This window comes from Sycon ciliatum, chromosome 1, assembly GCF_964019385.1.
Source record: "Sycon ciliatum chromosome 1, ocSycCili1.1, whole genome shotgun sequence".
NCBI classification, from domain to species: domain Eukaryota; kingdom Metazoa; phylum Porifera; class Calcarea; order Leucosolenida; family Sycettidae; genus Sycon; species Sycon ciliatum.
Window position 1 is genome coordinate 90,616,588 of NC_088643.1, and position 19,427 is coordinate 90,636,014.

General features: G+C 45.2%; 1 protein-coding gene and 1 long non-coding RNA gene across 2 annotated transcripts in view; both read right to left on the reverse strand.

Annotated features, from left to right (window-relative positions):
- Positions 1–18,956, reverse strand: part of LOC135806391 (nucleotide sugar transporter SLC35D2-like) — a 23,715-nt gene extending 4,759 nt beyond the window's left edge. Inside the window, exons 1-8 of the mRNA XM_065320567.1 lie at positions 18,231–18,956; positions 14,795–14,828; positions 6,728–6,814; positions 5,225–5,292; positions 4,515–4,586; positions 3,858–3,926; positions 2,388–2,490; positions 1–47 (exon numbers count right to left, since the gene is read on the reverse strand). The exon at positions 1–47 is cut by the window's left edge and continues 46 nt beyond it. Of these exons, the coding sequence (XP_065176639.1) occupies positions 1–47; positions 2,388–2,490; positions 3,858–3,926; positions 4,515–4,586; positions 5,225–5,292; positions 6,728–6,814; positions 14,795–14,828; positions 18,231–18,418 (668 nt within the window). The 5' untranslated portion in view covers positions 18,419–18,956. The remainder of the gene's footprint in view (positions 48–2,387; positions 2,491–3,857; positions 3,927–4,514; positions 4,587–5,224; positions 5,293–6,727; positions 6,815–14,794; positions 14,829–18,230) is intronic.
- LOC135806392 (uncharacterized) lies at positions 11,208–12,748 on the reverse strand. The gene is made up of 2 exons (XR_010551227.1): positions 12,587–12,748; positions 11,208–11,863 (listed from the first exon to the last, which is right to left on the reverse strand). It is a non-coding gene; the product is annotated as an uncharacterized LOC135806392 (long non-coding RNA).
- Positions 18,957–19,427: the final 471 nt, after the last annotated feature.

The window sequence follows — 19,427 nt, forward strand, 5'->3', positions numbered from 1 at the left end:
AGCATAAACAAAGCGTTGTAGTACATAAGTGCATACTTGCCAAGCTCCTACAGCCAACACAACGCAACACAACGCAAGGATGACAAACCAATAGAAACTCACCAACTGGTGTACAGTCAACTTCGCCAATAACGACATTCGGCGGGGCAACAGAAAAGTGTCCTTATTCACGAAGTGTCCTTATAACCGAAGTCCCATTTGAATGTATGTGAACCCATATTTTGTATAGTATGACATGCATATCAAAATCAAGCTCTTTTCTTGCTCTATGTCAATGTGTACTTTATTTTCATATTGCAGTTGAAAGGAACTAAAAATTCAATATGCAAGGGAAATCAATTGAAAAATATGCCTTTTTGAGCCATCTACAGGGCCAGAGACATGTACATGTATGATGATTTCTGTACAATCATGTACAACTACATGTACATTGTATACATATAGGTGTGCTGGTAAATCCAACAATTTTGAAGCCAACATAAAAAAGGAAGAAAAAGCCCCCCTTGGCTGCATTTTCTTGCATGTGTGCCTTTATAATAATAATACCCATCACCATAGGTTCTGGTACTTCTGCATGACAGGTACATGTACTTGACTGACAGGTACTTGAAATAGCTGTCAAAAGCCCAGAAAGTCGTTATTCAAGCAGTGAATATGACCTCGGGGCACTAAAAGCATGTCGCTATACGCGAATTGTCGTTATTCAGATAGTCGTTATATCCGAAGTTAAATGTATACAGTTAGATGGGACTTTGCTCTGGGCATGGAAATTCGGTCGTTATTCGCGAATTGTCGTTATATCCGAAGTCGTTATTAGCGAAGTTGACTGTATGTACTAGTACAGACATTAGACACCCTTAGCAAAAGTACGATAACGCTAACTTTTACGGTACTCACTCCCAGCCGTGACAAAAGACGTTATCGGATAACGGAAAAACGTTACAGAGCTCAAAATAACGGGCCGACGTTCGTTATGGAAATTCTGCAAAAAATGCAAAAACTCGCATTGTTTTGTAACTGGCGGGAGATAAAAAGCACGTCGTGCAGATCGAGATGAGATCGAGAGTCGAGATTGCTTCCTCTTGTGACATTTAGCTTTTTTGGCGAGTTTTGCCTTTCAGTTGACAATTTCTGCGTCCTCTGCTTCGTGCCTTTCTCCCTCTATCCCATCTGGGAAACAAAGGACCAGTTCCACGGCACTCCTGAGGAAGAAATTCATCGGCCTCTCCCAGACGTGCTGGAGCTGGAGAACCCTTACAGTCTTCGGTGCTGCGTTTAGGAAAGGGTTTCCAAGGACCTGGGAACAGCGAAAACTCATTTTCGCCGTGCTTTTGCTAGACCTCGCCAAGGTATTCTTTCGGAACGACAGCAAACTAATCCCTGGTTCAAAATTTTGAATTTCCCGCATCTGTTTCCACGAAAATTCATATCGCCATGGTTGTCACGACTACTTCGTCTCAACTATAACGTACTTTGTGCTAAGGGAAAAGTCAGCTTGAACGATCCGAAGTACGGAAAGGTTTGCGTTTACGTTAGCGTTTTTTTAGCTAAGGATATCTATTGCCTGCAATATACGCTCTGTGATGGGAACAGAATGTGAATGGAAACACTGCTCTCAAACCAACAGCTGGCTGGTAATCAACTTCTTTGTACATATGACAATGATGTCAAGTCGCTTGCAGGGCGTTGAAGCAGGGCCATGAGGAAGCATGGCTGTGAAGCAGGGCCATGAGTGGGCTGTGAAGCATGGCTGTGAAGCATGGCTGTAAAGCATGGCTGTGAAGCATGGCTGTCTGGCCAGGACTGTGAAACAGGGCTGTGAATTCATGTGAATTCATTCATGTAGAGATGCCTATAGATACAAAAATCCCATGGGGCCGGACAACAACAATTTTACACTAGAAATAAGTCCATGTTGACTTTGACCAAACTGCAAGGATGAGCAGCATGCATGCAGGTGTAGTGGTCGTAGTGTATGCCTACAGTCCATTCATAAAAAGATGATATCCTAGCTTTTGGCCATACATGGGTCAAATTTTGAGCTTTTCCACAATTTTTTTAGCCATCTCTCATGGAATGCTCTTCCAATTTTGTTCTCAAGTCTATTTCTCCAAAAGGCAAGCCATAATAGGATTTCAGCCAGGTTTTGTCCCCAAAGCACTGAATTGGGGAAAAACCATGAAAATCCAGGCCGTTCACTCCATTTGCATAACAGTACATTTAGCGGTTCGAACCCCAGTTTAGGTACCTTTTTTGGACCCTTTTTCAAGTTTCAAAACTCGCTGCACTGCACCGGTACGACAAAATCACAAAAATCACCAAATACGGGAGCTCGCCAGAGCCAGCGCTCATCTTTTTCTGAATGGACTATAAGCTCACTGCCTCACCTTGCCATCCAACTTCTTCTTGATGTAGACGCCATTAGCAGCAGTTCCAAGATCATTCAGCAGTAAGAAGAAGTATCCTTCAGGGTCAAACGCTAGATCGTCCCTGGTGTTTCAACAGAGGAAGAGGACAAAAAGAAAGGAAGCAATACAAAACGCATTAAATTTGCCTGCAGCTAACTGAGCCAATACAGTACGCTTCGCAGCCAGAACTTTGCAGCTTAGAGAGTGCAGTGTGCGGGCGGGCATATTCACCAGGCGTGTGCTTCTACATCTACCACCATTTTCTCTACAGTCCAGTCCAGTCATGACAATGATCAGTTATGTCCTACTCTCTCGCCGCTTGCTACCAACGTCACGAGCAGGAAAAGCGAAGACGCTATGAGCAGAGGGTGAAGGAGATTTAGCACAGCAGCTTCGTTCCTTTGGTCTTCTCCGCCACGGGTGGAGCTGGCAAGGCAGTGTCTGCACTCCTGAAGCGTATTGCCTCCATGACAGCGGAGACATCTGACGAAATGTACGCAACCGTGATGGCTTGGATCCGGTGTCGCAACTCGCGCATGGGTTCGTTCGCCCACGGCGGAATTTTTGTTGACGTAATCTTTTCTACGACGCACGCGCTGCGAGTCTTTTGGAAAGTTTTGCTTCGTGCACTTGGCCGGACTTTACATCACAAGGTCGGTGCCCAGCACGTGCTCTCACATTGCTCTGCGGCAAAATGCGCATTTTTCTGAAGAAGAAAAAAGGTGACGTCAACAAAAAATTCCGCCGTGGGCCGGGGTATCTGCAGATGTGCAGGAGAGATCCGGAGTTGGACACTCTTGTTTATCTGCTCTTGATAATACTCAGGCTTTTTTTAACTTGAGGGGTGCACGAGCACCTTTCGCGCCCCCCCCCCCCCCTTGGATCCGCCCCTGGACATATGATAATTATGGTGCAGTAACGTGTGGACCTTCCTCATAACAAAGGCATAATGGCAGGTAGAATGACAATTATGCAGATCTGGACCGTTAACAACATGGCGGTGGAAATTCCTGATCCGATCTACAACTTTGCTTTCCCGTCGGTACGCACAAAGTGACCACAGATTATACAGGAGTACCTTTCCCACCAGCCATGAGTACTATTCTTGTGGCTGAGAATCAGAGATACTACATACTAGTAGTACATGTAATGCCACGAAAGCTCAGATAGGTCAGCACAGGCGGACGACGTACAATGTGCAATGCAGATCAGGAATTTGTGAAGGAACGCTGCCCAACGGAGGCAGTTACACACCCCGGAGGAGGATATGTACACTTGATGGCACTACACAGGGTATTGACGGGCATACGGCGAGGACTAGTTCACGCCATACACCATGTCACAACCCATCACTAACGTATTCCAACAAGCACTGGCCTACTTGCTCAACACTCGGAGAAGAACTGACATTGGCCAAGAAGACACAGCGTACCCTGCACATGTACTCACAATGCCGCCACCATGGCACCGAACACCATGATAAACACAACAATCTTCACCCGCGATGGCGAGTGCTTCCTGCAAGCAAAAACAACGGCAGTGTCAACACAAGACAGCGCAAATGAGCAAGGAAGCACAGGAAAAACAGCAATACACCACATACACAGTACAATGCACAGTGAGTGCGTTCGATTATGCACGCGAATCGATTCACGAATCGATTCATTCGCGCTATTCACATCACCCCATGTGAATAGAGTGAATGGATTCCGAATCGATTCCAGGGCTCATGACATGAAATCGAACGACTTGAATGCATGCGAATGGATTCATGAATCGATTCAAGTGTGTAATCGAACGCACTCAGTGCATGTGCAGAAAGTGTGCATGCTGTTGTGTTGCTCACCAACCAAATGTCCATCAATGTGCCAGATTGAATCAATGTGATTCAAGTAGCAGACACACTGGTTCGCAAACCAAATATCCATAAGCACAAAATGAGCGATTCTTCCTAGGCAGTCACCTGATTTCTGCCCATGAAAGGCATCCTAGAACTTCAGAGTACATGATTGTGCAAGTATGAACATAACGCTAAGGAGCACTGCGGCAGTAGCATACACAGTGTGACTACAGAGTGGAAAGTTGTCGTCCTATTATTGCACTTACTGTAGCAGATAGCCTTCAAGAAACATGGTGAAGACGATAGAGAAACGCCGCAGAACGGTAAACATTGGCAAGCTGGAAAAGACAAGAATTCATGTACACAACACACATGCAAAAGTCGGTGAAGGCTGGTCTCAAAGAAACTTCACTGATACCAAGATCAAAAATATCCTGAGGCATCATCACAATCTCAAAATAGCAATAAATAGTGTAAATTCTGCCGGCATCACCACCCCATCAACAAAGTCATCCACTTCAAGGTTTTCCAAAATCGATTTTCACGTCACAATCATCAGTGGAATATCGTGACTGAAGGTAATACATGCAAAACAACGATTATGTATACATTCTATAGTGTGTGTCGAGACAAAATACAGTGCTAAAGATAGAAGGCAAAGGGACAGAGACAATGTGATAAGAGAGCAGAGTGCAAAAGATAATATTATCATTGTGATGATGAATAAACGACGTGGAGGCAACAATTGTTGCTATTTGTTGCTATTTTGAAATTGTTGTCTCTGCGTCGCTTATTCATCATCACAATGATAATATTATCATGACAATTCATGTACTTCTATGACCCTAATCAAGTAGGCACAGGGTGCAGGAAAGCCTTCTGTGTATACAAGAAGAGTTGCATAGCAGGTTTGGACAGACAAACAGCTGAGGACACATAATGCTGTGCAGCAGCTCAGGAGATAAGGCACGTGTACCTCAATCGCTTTGTTCCTCCCAAGCCAGACAGAAGGTTGACTAAATATATCATGGGCAAAGGCCAAATCTGCACAGGCATACACAGGCACAGGTGAAACAGAACTGGCATGTCACATTGTTATGATGTTAACATCAACTCTCACTAGATGCTGGCCATTGTGGAAAGAAAGATCAGAAAAATAGCACTGTGAAACTTTAGTGTAACATACTTCCTGGGGACAAGTACTTTCTAAGTTTCCAGCCAAGGTACCGTATATCCAAGGTTGAATGATTGGAAAAGGAGACACAGGGTGCTCAAAAAATATTTTATAGTTTATATCCGATGCAAATGTTACGTGTACCGTAAAGTACCGCCAGAGCGCCCCGTCTCGCCAGAGCGCCCCACCCTGATTTTACAGCCAGGGAAAGGGAAATCGTATGGCAGAGTGCAACGAAGTTTGTACGGTGTGAGAACCTAGTGCACTAAGGTCACACTTAGCAGGCGTTTGTGTGGATCTCGTGTCCGGTCGAAGGTAAATTGAGTATGGATTGACAGCATAATGTATAATGTGTGTACACGGTTCGTGTTGTATGACCTACAGACAGGACACCACCTCCACAATACGGCCACGAAAGGACGAGATGGTGGGGCGCTCTGGCGGTACTTTACGGTATATCCAGGGCACTTTATACTTTAGACTGAAGCTTCACCATACACATAACGGAGTAGATGACTGAATAGTGAATACTGAACAGCCCAATCTCAACTCCACTACCGTCAGAGATCTCTGTGCGCATACGAGCGTACACTCTGTGCCAGCGTATGGCTTCGTGCGCTTTTGAGCCTGGGTTGGTTTCTGTTCCATTTCTTCAAAAGCACTTGAAAGCTGAAATCATGAAGCAACACTCGAGTCTGAGGAGCTGCTGCCCCAGTAGGACACGGTGTGAAGAGAAAATGAAAAAGAACACAGAACCCCATAGTGTTGGATATCGAGAAATAAGAAGAGTTGGAAGTGGATGCAGGGGAGGGAGGGATCCTCAGAATATGAAATGAATGATATTCATTTCAGGGCGTCCAGCAGCATTTGTACCACTTCCAGGGCATCATGGGCTGTGCAGGTCCGGCGGCCAAATATGCCCTTTGGGTCAGATTTCATCAAGCACAACTGTAGTGAAATCTCACGTGGAAAAGTCCCTTGGGATGCACGGGCTAAACTGCAGCCACTTCATTAATCCAGTCCCAAAATAATTCACACACATACTCTCTCTCTCTCTCTCTCTCTCTCTCTCTCTCTCTCTCTCTCTCTCTCTCTCTCTCTCTCTCTCTCTCTCTCTCTCTCTCTCTCTCTCTCTCTCTCTCTCTCTCTCTCTCTCTCTCTCTCTCTCTCTCTCTCTCTCTCCTAGTCCTTTTAGTAGTTTTTACTCCAGTCGGACATCATTTTTGGAAATTTCGAAAAGAATAGATTTCTGACGATGATGACAAATGCAGCAGCAGCAGACAGCAGACAGCAGCAACACAGTACCTTAGAGATTGTAGTGCGGTCAAAGTCCGGAAAAGAGATAACTTTCAAGGCTTTACCAGTGCGTAGAACTAACAGTGTCGCAACCATCTAAAGGCAAGCAGAAACATTGTGTAGACCCAAAAAAGTATACATTTCTGTTTTCCTCTGAAAGAAAGTTCGAATCAGTGTGATTTGGGCAAACCGCTACAACTCCAACTCGCGCTGCTATTCACTCTGAGCGAGTTCAGAACAATTTCCCTCGGAGGAAAACATGAAAAGAGCCGGTAGCCTCACAGCAACTACAGTAAAACCTGGTTTAAGCGACCACTCTACGGTGCGAGCAAAAGCGGCCGTTAAAGCCAGGTGGTCTTTAGAACCACGTCCCATACTTTCGTGGCATATCGGGTCGTGTACATACATGTGCATGATTGTACCTCCATGTATATGTACTTGTTTTGACAGGCGTGGAGCATAGAAATACTTTCGTCAAGAGTACATGAAAACCAGAGTGTGCAGCTTGGGGCCTTCTCTGCTATGGGTGTCTGTCACGGCGGAATTCCGTGATTACATCATTTTGGTGCAGATCTGAGGCGGGAAATGGCGTAGTGCGTGCAACTGAGCTGCAGTTGTGCAGAAAGAGACCTGCTTGAATCCTGCTTGTACGCACTACATCACTAAAATGATGTAATCACGGAATTTCGCCGTGACAGCAACCCATCCGAGCTGCACACTCTGGTTTTCATGTACTCTTGCTTTCGTGCAGGCAAAGCACACCTCACTCAAGTGCATGCAGCGCATCCTGCACTGTCACTTCTGTTGACTGCCTGCACTTGCTTCCGAGCGCACTTCAACCTTGTTGCAGTCAACTCTGCCAGCCAAGAGTGCCATCTTTGGCACTCTTGGCTGGTGTTGGGCGCTGTGTACAGGTCCAATAATCAATATGGCACTTGGCACACTAAAAGTCGGTCGCTGGTCGCGCAAGGCAGGTGGTCGCTGTATCCAGTGCAGTTTCTGTGTAGAACTGTCCGTGCAGGGAAAAACGGACGTTTAAAGCAGGCGGTCGCTAAAACCAGAGATCGCTTACACCAGGTTTTACTGTACAAACATGTTTCACTCATTCTGTTTACAAGATGTTGAGCTGCTACTCCTACAAATCTCACACTCAGACTGACAGAGGCTGGAACGCCATTATATTCACAAGACAGAACCTGTGTAGGTGGAGTGAACAGCCAAAAACAACTGGAGGGATTGGCGAACGCGAAGACCGAAAGCACGCGAACTCAACGAAATGTAAACGAGTCAATCCGATCGGATGTCACAGATGATGTTGATAATAATAATTATTATGGAATGCATACACAGCACACACACACACACACACACACACACACGTACACACACACACACACACACACACATACACACACACACAGCACACACACACACACACACACATACACACACACACACACACAGTACCGTACAAAGGCAAGGTCCACGGTACATGTCTTTGTCTACGTGTACATGTATGTGCATGAAGCAATCTCTCCACTGCATGTGTCGTGCCTTGAAACAAGCACAACATGCACATGGCATTGTATTGAAATTATTATTATTCCCGTAGCTATGCAGAAGACGTTACTTCAGTAACGTCTGGCGCTAGCCAGGGTCCACGCAGCTTTAATTCCCGTAGCTATGCAGAAGACGTTACTTCAGTAACGTCTGGCGCTAGCCAGGGTCCACACAGCTTTAATTTAGTGTTTGTTTGTTTGTTTGTTTGTTTGTTTGTGTCACGCCTGGCGCTATCCCGTATCTGTCCCGTACTGTACTGTACCAGCAAAGACAGCTGGCCACAATATTTTTGTTTGTTTGTGCCATCGACATGCCTGGCGCTATCCCGTACCTGTCCCGTACCATCAAGAGTACGGTACCATCAAGAGAATGAGTATATATGCAAAGTGTATCGGGGGAATGCATTCAGTGCAGTAACATTTTGTGTGGATTTGTGTGCGAGGCCGAGATCCCACTAGCAGGCTGGCTGGGCCGCCTGTCGACCAGCCCGGGAATCGCATGTAGGCCGATAGCATAATAATTATAACGTAGATACAGTCATGTAGATGTATAGCAGTGAGTCATATTATGTAAACGACTCCCTGCTGTATGGGGAGATTTTCTGGAAAGAAATACGAAGTAGGGAGACGAGTAAATGCAATCAGAATGGATGTTAGTTGCCGTCAGTATAATAATAATAATAATAAGAAGAAGAAGAAGAAGAACGCCCGTGATCGGCAGAGTCAGCGCCGGTCCCAGGAAAAGTCAGGACAGACAACCCGTCGACACCAGAACGCCCGTGATCGGCAGAGTCAGCGCCGGTCCCATAGCTATGCAGAAGACGTTACTTCAGTATCTCATGGAAACGATTTTGCAATACAATGATGTAGCTAATCAAAGGAAAAAGCATTTCCATCAGTTCTAACAACATGTACGATGAGCTGGGCAACAAAGCATAGCGCAGGGCCCTGAGCTTCCAAGCTCTCTTGTTCCCGTAGCTATGCAGAAGACGTTACTTCAGTAACGTCTGGCGCTAGCCAGGGTCCACACAGCTTTAATTCCCGTAGCTATGCAGAAGACGTTACTTCAGTAACGTCTGGCGCTAGCCAGGGTCCACACAGCTTTAATTCCCGTAGCTATGCAGAAGACGTTACTTCAGTAAAGTCTGGCGCTAGCCAGGGTCCACACAGCTTTAATTTGGTGTTTGTTTGTTTGTTTGTTTGTTTGTTTGTTTGTGTCACGGCTGGAGCTATCCCGTATCTGTCCCGTATCTATCCCGTATCTGTGACTACAAAGGCTCTACAGCTGTCCACAATATTTGCGGGCTCCTGTATCTGTCCCGTACCGTACCAATATTCGTCGTATTATGTATACGACTCCCTGATGTAGAGGGAGATTTGGAAAGAAATAGGGAGACGAGGAGGAAATTGAATTAGAATAGACGCCGAATAGGTGATAGGATGCGTCAGCATAAACATACTTTGGAAGAGAGATCCCGTCGTCTCCAAAATAAGCGTGAACGAGCGATTCAGCGCCGGTCACAGGAAACGTCGGAAGAGAGATCCCGTCGACTCCAGAACGCCCGTGATCGGCAGAGTCCGCCGGTCCCAGGCAACATCAGGACAGACATCTCGTTGAGTCCAGAACGCCCGTGATCGGCAGAGTCTAAGCCGGTCCCAGGAAACGTCAGGACAGACATCCTGTCGAGTCCAGAACGCCCGTGATCGGCAGAGTCAGCGCCGGTCCCAGTAAACGTCAGGACAGACATCCCGTCGACGCGCAGAAAAACTAAATCTGCAGCCTCCTTTGGCGTCGGACAGGATACGTATTTAAGGAGACTGTAAAGTTATGTAATGTCCAACTTTCGACGTGAGCAGCAGGTCACTCGCGTTGATTTTTCGACGTGCGAGCCAAATAACGCGAGCTGAACTTTCGCGTCGCAATCATCCCGTCGACGCGCAGAAAAACTAAATCTGCAGCCTCTTTTGCCGTCGGACAGGATACGTATTTTAGGAGACTGTAAAGTTATGTAATATGCTCCACAGGCAACCATGCATTCGGCGTCGTCATTGGCTCAAAAGGTTAATGTACATGTGTTACTACAAAAAGGCCAGAAAATCCGATTACTGTATTAAAATTTTTTTTTTTTTTTTTACACGACAACAATTGAAAACGATTTGCGTTTACGCGACAACGAAGTAGGACCTTAAAGGGAAACTGAACGCCAAAAATAAGTATGGCTTATCCGAAGGAGAATTGGGCACTGATTCCGATGAGCTATGTCTCGAGCCGATCAGAGAAGAGGAACCGTGTCAAATTTCATAAATAACACCTTCCATATTTGGAAAATGGGCTTGATGACGTGCGTACTGCTTAGCTGTCACCATGCTGTGCATGCTCAGCAGTGTAATTGAATGGAAGAAAACAATTACTTTGGTGTTTTGCAGCTCTATTTCGTTCCCTGACGGTACCCAAATCTAGATGTAGGAATCTGTTGAGCAGGAGAGTGACACATGTCTTCCCGAAGGCTGTCCAGCCTGCAGTGGTGATGAAGAAGACACGAATAACACCCCAAGATCGATTGTAGCGAATTGAAAAACTCATGGTGAATTTGCTTCCACTCCAAGGCAATGTCGAGGTATGAAGGGTGCTTGTACTGCCTTCCAAAGTGAAGCGGAGATGAACATGGCTTTGCATAGCTGTTGTTGTACGCCAACTTACCTACTCTTGCTGGTACCGTAGTGGTATATTGCAAATTTCGTGGACGAACAATTTGAGTCACTAGTGGCTAGTGAGCAACACTAACAGGTGAGATTTTTCATTTTGACAAAAATTGTTCTTGTTTGAGAACAGACGGTGGCAGTCATTAGACTCAGTAGGTGTCTCTCTGCGGCTTCTTTCCCTTCATCGATAGGGTTGTGCTTGAAGTCGAAATAAATAGAACATGTGGAACAAAAATCTGATCATGTAATTCGAATTTCAATTTCAAAGTATGTGTACATCAAATCACAAAAATTTCAATATGGTGCTGTCCACTGAAAAAGACTGGGGGCTGGCAGCAATGGAAAGGGTAGAAACGAAACCAGTAAAGTAGAGTATTCATAAGGTAGAGGGAGTTGAAAACGGGAGACGAGTAGTGAGCATTTCAGTTCGAAGTAGTGTCAATAGACAGCATTGTGTTGCATATGTTGTGAATATTGTGCGAATCTAATAATTGGCAGAGGGTAGTGATTAAGCAGAGTATTGTTACAATACGAGGTACTTTGTGAGCAGATAGCAATCAATATCACGACGTGGTTTAGACAGGAACTCATAAATGTCAAGAAATTGATAATCCAAAATTATAATTATTATCCCCTGAGTAGTATAATTATTATGGTGTTCTCCTGTGTTTACATGCAGAGCCTTGACGTTGCTGGACGAGCGACAATATAAATTACACAAACGTGTAGCTCATAATGTGGGATGACTGCCGTATTGCATTGCCAACGCAAACCCATCCTGTGTCAGTGCAGCCATCCAGCAACGTACTCCCCGGACCAGATGCCGCTGCAGCTGAACACCATGCCGATGGAAAGCCAGGAGTTGATGGCGAAGCATTCTGGTCTGCACAGTACAAGGCAAAGAACAATTATGAATTATAACGCATTGTAGTCCTTCCCACACATCTTTGTAAAAACAAACAAACAGTGCCATTATCACAACACTTGATCAAGCATCTTGATGGAGGTATTTTCCATTGTGCTGGCCCAGCATCTGCACCAGGAAGACCATGTACACTTACAAGTATCTTGTGTGTGTGTGTGTGTGTGTGTGTGTGTTTGTGTATCCGTCTGTGCACACGTGTGTGTGTGGGTGGGGGGGGGGGGGGGGGCTGGGGGTAGACGCATATGTGTATGGGTAGGAGTGTGTGTGTGTGGGGGGGGGGGGGGGGGGGGGGGTTTCACACACATGTGTATGGATGTGCGCCTTGCATGCGTGTGTCTGTGGGATGGGGTGGGGGTGCACGCACATGTGTACATGTGTGCGCGCAATATAGAATGTGTGTATTGTGTTCGTTGAACACAGGGAGTCCTCCTGATTCCATAAACTTTGTGATCATTGTGATCTTATGTGCTTTGAAGTTGAAATTCGCAATACATGTACTGATGCTTGATTAGATTTATGTTCCACATGTTCTATTTATTTTATTTTACTTCAAGCACTTGTACTATCAAGCACAACCCTACCAATGAAGGGAAAGAAGCAGCAGAGACACCTACTGAGTCAAATGACTGCCACCGTCAGTTCTCAAACAAAAACAATTTTTATCAAATTGAAAAATCTCACCTGTTAGTGGTGCTCACTAGCCACTAGTGACTCGAATTGTTCGTCCACGAAATTTGCAATATACCACTACGGAACCAGCAAGAGTAGGTAAGTTGGCGTAGAGCAACAGCTATGCAAAGCCATGTTCATCTCCGCTTCACTTTGGAAGGCAGTACAAGCACCCTTCATACCTCGACATTGCCTTGGAGTGGAAGCAAATTCACCATGAGTTTTCCAATTCGCTACAATCGATCTTGGGGTGATATTCGTGTCTTCTTCATCACCACTGCAGGCTGGACAGCCTTCGGGAAGACATGTGTCACTCTCCTGCTCAACAGACTCCTACATCTAGATTTGGGTACCGTCAGGGAACGAAATAGAGCTGCAAAACACCAAAGTAATTGTTTTCTTCCATTCAATTACACTGCCGAGCATGCACAGCATGGTGACAGCTAAGCAGTACGCACGTCATCAAGCCCATTTTCCAAATATGGAAGGTGTTATTTATGAAATTTGACACGGTTCCTCTTCTCTGATCGGCTCGAGACATAGCTCATCGGAATCAGTGCCCAATTCTCCTTCGGATAAGCCATACTTATTTTTGGCGTTCAGTTTCCCTTTAACTTTTTTTTTTTGAAGTGTATAAAACAATTTTACAAATATCCACGCGAAACGAAAGCAGAACGGTATTAAAATCAACTCATTTTCGCTGGCGATTTAATTTCGCTGATTTCGCCGCTTGGTACCAACCGGCCAAAGTAAATCGCAGGCCAAAGTTTGTCATAATTATGGGCAAATGATGCATGATTGAGCAATGGATGCATGTGAGAGCAAAAATACCGATCGATTTCAAATTTGAAGTGAAATGTGGAAACGTTTTTGCAATACAGTGATGTGGCCAATCAACGGAAAAAGACATTTCCATCAGTTCTTAAAACATGTACGATGAGCTAGGCAAAAAGCATAAAAGCATAGCCTAGGGCCCTGAGCTTCCAAGCTCTCTCGTTTGGTATTTGTTTGTTTGTGTGTTTGTTTGTTTGTTTGTGTCACGCCTGGCGCTATCCGTATCTGACGGCAAAAAAGCATAGGATGTTATAAATTTTTCAATTCTCCTATTTTTTTTCAGGCATATCCTGGGATTCGAACCCGCACTATCGCCCTACATGCATTCCCCCATACACTTCGCATTCATACCCATTCTTCCAAGTTGCTTCACGTTATGATCTTGCGTTTGAAAGCCCTATTTGAATATTGCGGGCAGCTGTATGTGGCCAGCTGTGTTGGATGGTACGGTACGGTACGGGAGACGGTGTCGTATTACCCTCGATCGTACCTGTCCCGTACCTATCCCCTACCGTACCGTGCCATCAAAGACGGCTGGCCACAATGCATATTCAAATAGGGCTTTCAAATGCAAGATCACAATGTGAAACAACTTGGAAGAATTAGTACCGTATTTCCGCAAATAAAAGGCCGTCCTCGTTTACAACGCCTTCCTCGTATATAAGGCCGGGGCAGGGTTCGATTGAAAAAATAAAAGACCGTCTCCGATTAGAAGACCGGGCCTACTAAACGAGTCTTTGTTCTTGTGTTAAAAATAGAAGACCGTGCTCAAACTGTGGGAACAAATAGAAGACCGTGCTCAAACTGTGTAGAAGAAAATGGAAGAACGGGGGTAAAACTGTGTGGCGAGAAATAGAAGACCGGGGTCACACTGGGTTGAAAGAATAAAAGACCGTCCTCGATTATAAGGCCGGGTTAGGACGAGGTTGAAAAAATAGTAGACCGGCCTACTATTTGTGGAAATACGGTATGTATGCGAAGTGTATCGGGGGATGCATGCAGGGTGCGCGATAGTGCGGGTTCGAATCCCAGGTTATGTCTTTAAAAAAAAGGATTTTTTTAAAGAATTTATAACATCCCTATGCTTTTTTTTTGTCTAGGTCATCAAGGCAAAAAAGCATAGCGTAGGGCCCTGAGCTTCCAAGCTCTCTCGTTATTATTATTATTAGACACAATCTCATAGCATGTGACAAGCATAGCTAATGCAGGGACAGAATCCCCTGAAACAAGGGCGTTGAGCCAGCCACGCACACAAATGAACAGGGTCATATCAAAGGTCAGAGAGGATACACATACATGCAGTACTGTACTGTAGCTGCCAATGGTATACCAATGGAGGACCCAGATGTTTGATACTGGTGTGAATAAACGACCATACTGACTCACCTGACCAATTCCAACAAGTTGAAAAGACGGAAATCTGAGTGCAGCAAATTGAAGAGAAAAGAAACACAATTGTGGGCAATGCAAGCAATCATATTGGAAATCATACACACACACGAGCACGCCATTTGTTGTGACTCTAGCTTCAGGTGCGTAGCTCGTGTATAGTCAGCGTAGTCAGGTCATCACACCTGCAAATGGCTGCCATAGGTACATGTAGTACCAAGAGTACATAACCCCCCAGAGTGTGCAACTCCACTATGGGTACTGTCCCGACAGAATTTCAAGTTGACGTCATTTTGATGATGCAATGCGCACTGTACACGGATTATCACACGAATCCGGAACCTGTGGTTGACCGAAGCCGATCGATCCTGTACAAATTATTGCAAAGAAAAACGTGTGATGCGTTGACACCCGTACACATGTTGTAAATCACTGGTGCAAGGAGCATTGCGTCATAAATAATGACGTCAACTTGAAATTCTGTCGGGACAGCAGGGTATGTGGGAGTTGCACACTCTGGGGGTAAAAATGGCAACTACAGTCAACTTCGCTAATAACGACAGCGGATATAATGACAATTTGCGAATAACGACAGAATTTCAATGCCCAGAGCAAAGTCCCATCCAACTGTAATACATACATGTATACATGTAATGAGACTTCGGGTATAACGACACTTCGCGAATAAGGACCCTTTTTTGATGCCCCGCCGAGTGTCGTTATGAGCGAAGTTGACTGTATGAGATTGCTAGTGGTGCATGGTCACCACACCACAGATGTGCTCCAGCACTGTAAGACCAGATATTTTAACGTCAATTAAAGTTAACGATCTCCGGCTTTTGTTGGTTAGCGAGGCGAAATTCTAACAAATTCTGTCTCAAAACCGGCACATGACTGTACATGTACGTACATATCGTTTTGCACAAAACGACTTCAAATGTTAACGAATTGAATAAATTCGTTAAATCGTTAGAATTAAATGTTTAGCTATCTTCTTTTTTGCGCTGTTTTACCACCTTCTTACTGTATTTAATCCACTGTTCCTGTTCCTTTTCCCTTGCCTGTATTTCACCTGACGAGAAGGCTTGAAAGTATACTTGTGAAGACAACAACTTTCAAGACGTTTGTAATGAGCCTGAAGTGTGTCCTTTTTATGAGTATTATCGCATTAACATTACTGGTCTTACAGAACATGGTCACCACACCACAGATGTGCGAGCTACGTCCCTGAGCTTCATATCAAAAAGTAGCTATCAGACACCCATAACCTACAGTCCATTCAGAAAAAGATGAGCGCTGGCTCTGACGAGCTCCCGTATTTGGTGATTTTTCGTGATTTTGTCGTACACGGTGCAGTGCCGCGAGATTTGAAACTTGAACAAGGGTCCAAAAAAGGTACCTCAACTGGGGTTCGAACCGCACAATGTACTGTTATGCAAGTGGAGAATACCTTGGATTTCCATGGTTTTTTTCCATTTCAGTGCTTTGGGGCAAAACCTGACCGAAATACTATCCTTGCTATGGCTTGCTTTTGGAGAAATAGATTCAGAAACATAATTGGAAGAGCATTCCATGGCAGATTACAGAAAAAATTGTGAAAAACTCAAAATTTGACCCATGTATGGCCAAAAGCTAGGATATCATATTTTATGAATGGACTGTAGCCTCATACATAATCTCTAAGCTAGTCAACAGTGAATGTAGTTTGCAGACTGTGCCACTTTGCACCCACACTGAGCATACTGAGCAATGTACAGTGTATGGCTGCGAGAAAGGTCTGTGGTGCGACACAGTTGTAGTTGGGGAAATCTGCAGGCGGATGTGGTACCCTACATATGCTATCCAACTGGGATACTGTGCAAGCACTGTGGCCAAAGAGCACAGCTTGTTGTGGCCCTGGTCGTGTGTTACACTGGCATTTCTACACGCCACGTAGGAGTCTGGCTCTGTTTCCAGCAGCTGCAGGGTGCCCCTTTTTGCCAGGAGTACCAGCACACCACCAGAGTAGGAGGGTACAGTACTGTCGGTCGCCGCAGAACTGGGTGGGGTCAGCCTCCTAGCCTAGACCAAAGAACTGGGGGTCAGCCTCCCAGCCTAGACCATTCTTATTTTCATGTATTACAGTCTATGGGCAGTTGAGTCACTGTGTGTACATTGGTATGCTGTGCTTGATGAAATTCTAGCCTGGTCGTTCTTCGGCGCCCGACACCACTGTACTGCGCCCTGCTTTAGTCTACGCTACTTTGCTAAACCCAGGACATACCGTACTTCCCCACATACCGTACTCACTCACTCGATTAGAAGCCGGGGGCTTCTATTTTTTCAGTACAGTTGAACATCGATTATCCGCACATCGACTATCCGACCATTCGATTATCCGTAACAGTTTTTTTGGGCGCACGTGCCGTAGAGTACGCACTGTGCATGTAGTGAGCCATTCAAAAAATACGAAAATTTTGAAAAGTAAAAAGTAAAAAGGTCGTGCGGCTAGTAATAACCACTGAAAGTGTGCGAGTGACAGTTTTTTCTTATCCAGAACATTTGCCTTATCTGAACACCGCCTGACAGTTGTCTGCCCAGAGGTGGTCGGATAATCGATGTTCAACTGTACCAATTTCGAGGAGGCTTCTATTCAAGAGGGGCTTCTATTCGAGAGGGGCTTTTATTGTTTCATTCCATACCAGTATTCCAATCGAATCTGTAAAACTTTCATATTCACAGCAACTCGGCCCTGAGTTAGTTTGCAAACACTACATCGACCAGGACTTGTACCAATAGGAACATGCACGAGATGTTTTTTGCAGACTTGACCTTCATACATGGCACTACCTGGTCAACCCATGCTTTGCGAATAGTAGTCCGGGCTTCTATTCGAGAGGGGCTTGTATTTTTTCAAACAGTCCTTGTAGGGGGGCTATTATTCAAGAGGGGCTTTTATTCGAGAGGGGCTTCTAATCAAGTGAATACGGTATATCAGCGCATGGGCTTAAAAGTGAAAATTTGCTACAAAAAAAAAGATTTTTTGCTGTGTAAACATGTTCGGGCAGAAGCCCATGCGCTTATCTGTGCAATAAAGGTTTGTCTGTGTCCTAAACAACGGTGTTATCACAATGCTTAGCAGCATATTCAGCTCCCGGGGGTTTCACCAATAGTGTTGGCATTATAAGCGCATGCGCTTATGTCCGGACATAAGCACATGCGCCTATGTCCGGACATAAGCACATGTGCTTATATGTGCGGAAGTACGGTACTGGTCACAATACTTTATAGAGTGGTGGCCGTGTCTTACCACATGACTATTGTGATTATCACTGCAATTCCAGTACTCAAGAAAATGATTCACTTTGTAACCAGAAACACAATCATGTACTTAGATTCTTGAATTTCGATCGAAATTTGTGTGAATGAATAATGAAACACGCAGTACATGTACCTGTAGATAGTCAATACACTCTTGTTGACTGCAGTGATCAGGAAGGAGACGCTCCCATAGAAAACAGCAGCCAGAATCGATGCCATCATACTGCCTTCTAGAGAGCTACGCTCAGATGTAGGTAAAGGATTGGTTGAATCAGACCCCTTCATCGCCATGACTGGTTTTTCGAGGCAGTTTCTCCTCATCAAAACGAGAATACATGCAATTCAAAATGTTCTCAAACAAGAATCACACCTTGATTTTTACTGTACATCCATGATGGTGATCAACTGGATGATGGAGCTCTGTCACTCTGTGCTCGAAAATAAACAACCTGGGCTGGCTATCTTCTTGCTAGGCTATTACTTGTTAGTATTTAGCTAGCATGGCGGACTAGTTGCTCGAACATGTGATAAGATAAGATCTTACACCTGCACCCAACTATTGCACAGCAAGCTGGCCGAAAACTCAGTGCTAATGGCGCGGTGTAGATTCTACCATGAACTCTTGATTCTAATCGTACATGATTATGATTTTTGAATGGAACCATGGCGCATACCGGTACTCGTACAGTTCATGAACTGAATGCTGGACTCTGTAGATCTGGGGAGGCCGAGTAGAGGGAGGTCGAGTTTGTTTGATTTTGTTGCTGTCAACAAGATCACAACCGCCGCAGTCCAGAGCAATGATCTATCCTCACGCTGACAAAATGTCATGCGTCCAAGCAGTCAGTACGGAAGCTGCCTCGGAGCTGTACACGGTCATAGACATAGACATGATAGAGTCACTCATCACTGCAGTGCTGACTGTTATGACTGTGTCGTGATCTACCCCGAGCTGCTCCGAGCCAGAGCTGAGCAGTGCTCTACTGTACTTGGAAGTCTGGTCTCTAGCTCTCCGACTACAGCCTGTCAGCCTGCGTGCATTATGTGTCCGCATGTGCCACACACTACAACGCCAACGCCAACGGTCGGAACTCCTATCCACCCAGCTCTCTACCACTGTAGCTCTCTCTCTCATCAGCTCATATATCAGCTCTCTCTCTCTCTCTCTCTCTCCAGCCACTTCTACTACCGTACTGACAGAGTATGCGCGTCATTTGTACAGACAGTACATGTACCACTGCACCTGGATCCCTCTCTGCTCGAGCTCTGTGTTTTGTCTGTTGATTTTCAAAAGTAATTTCTTCAAGCTTGCATGCTGTACTCGTAAAAA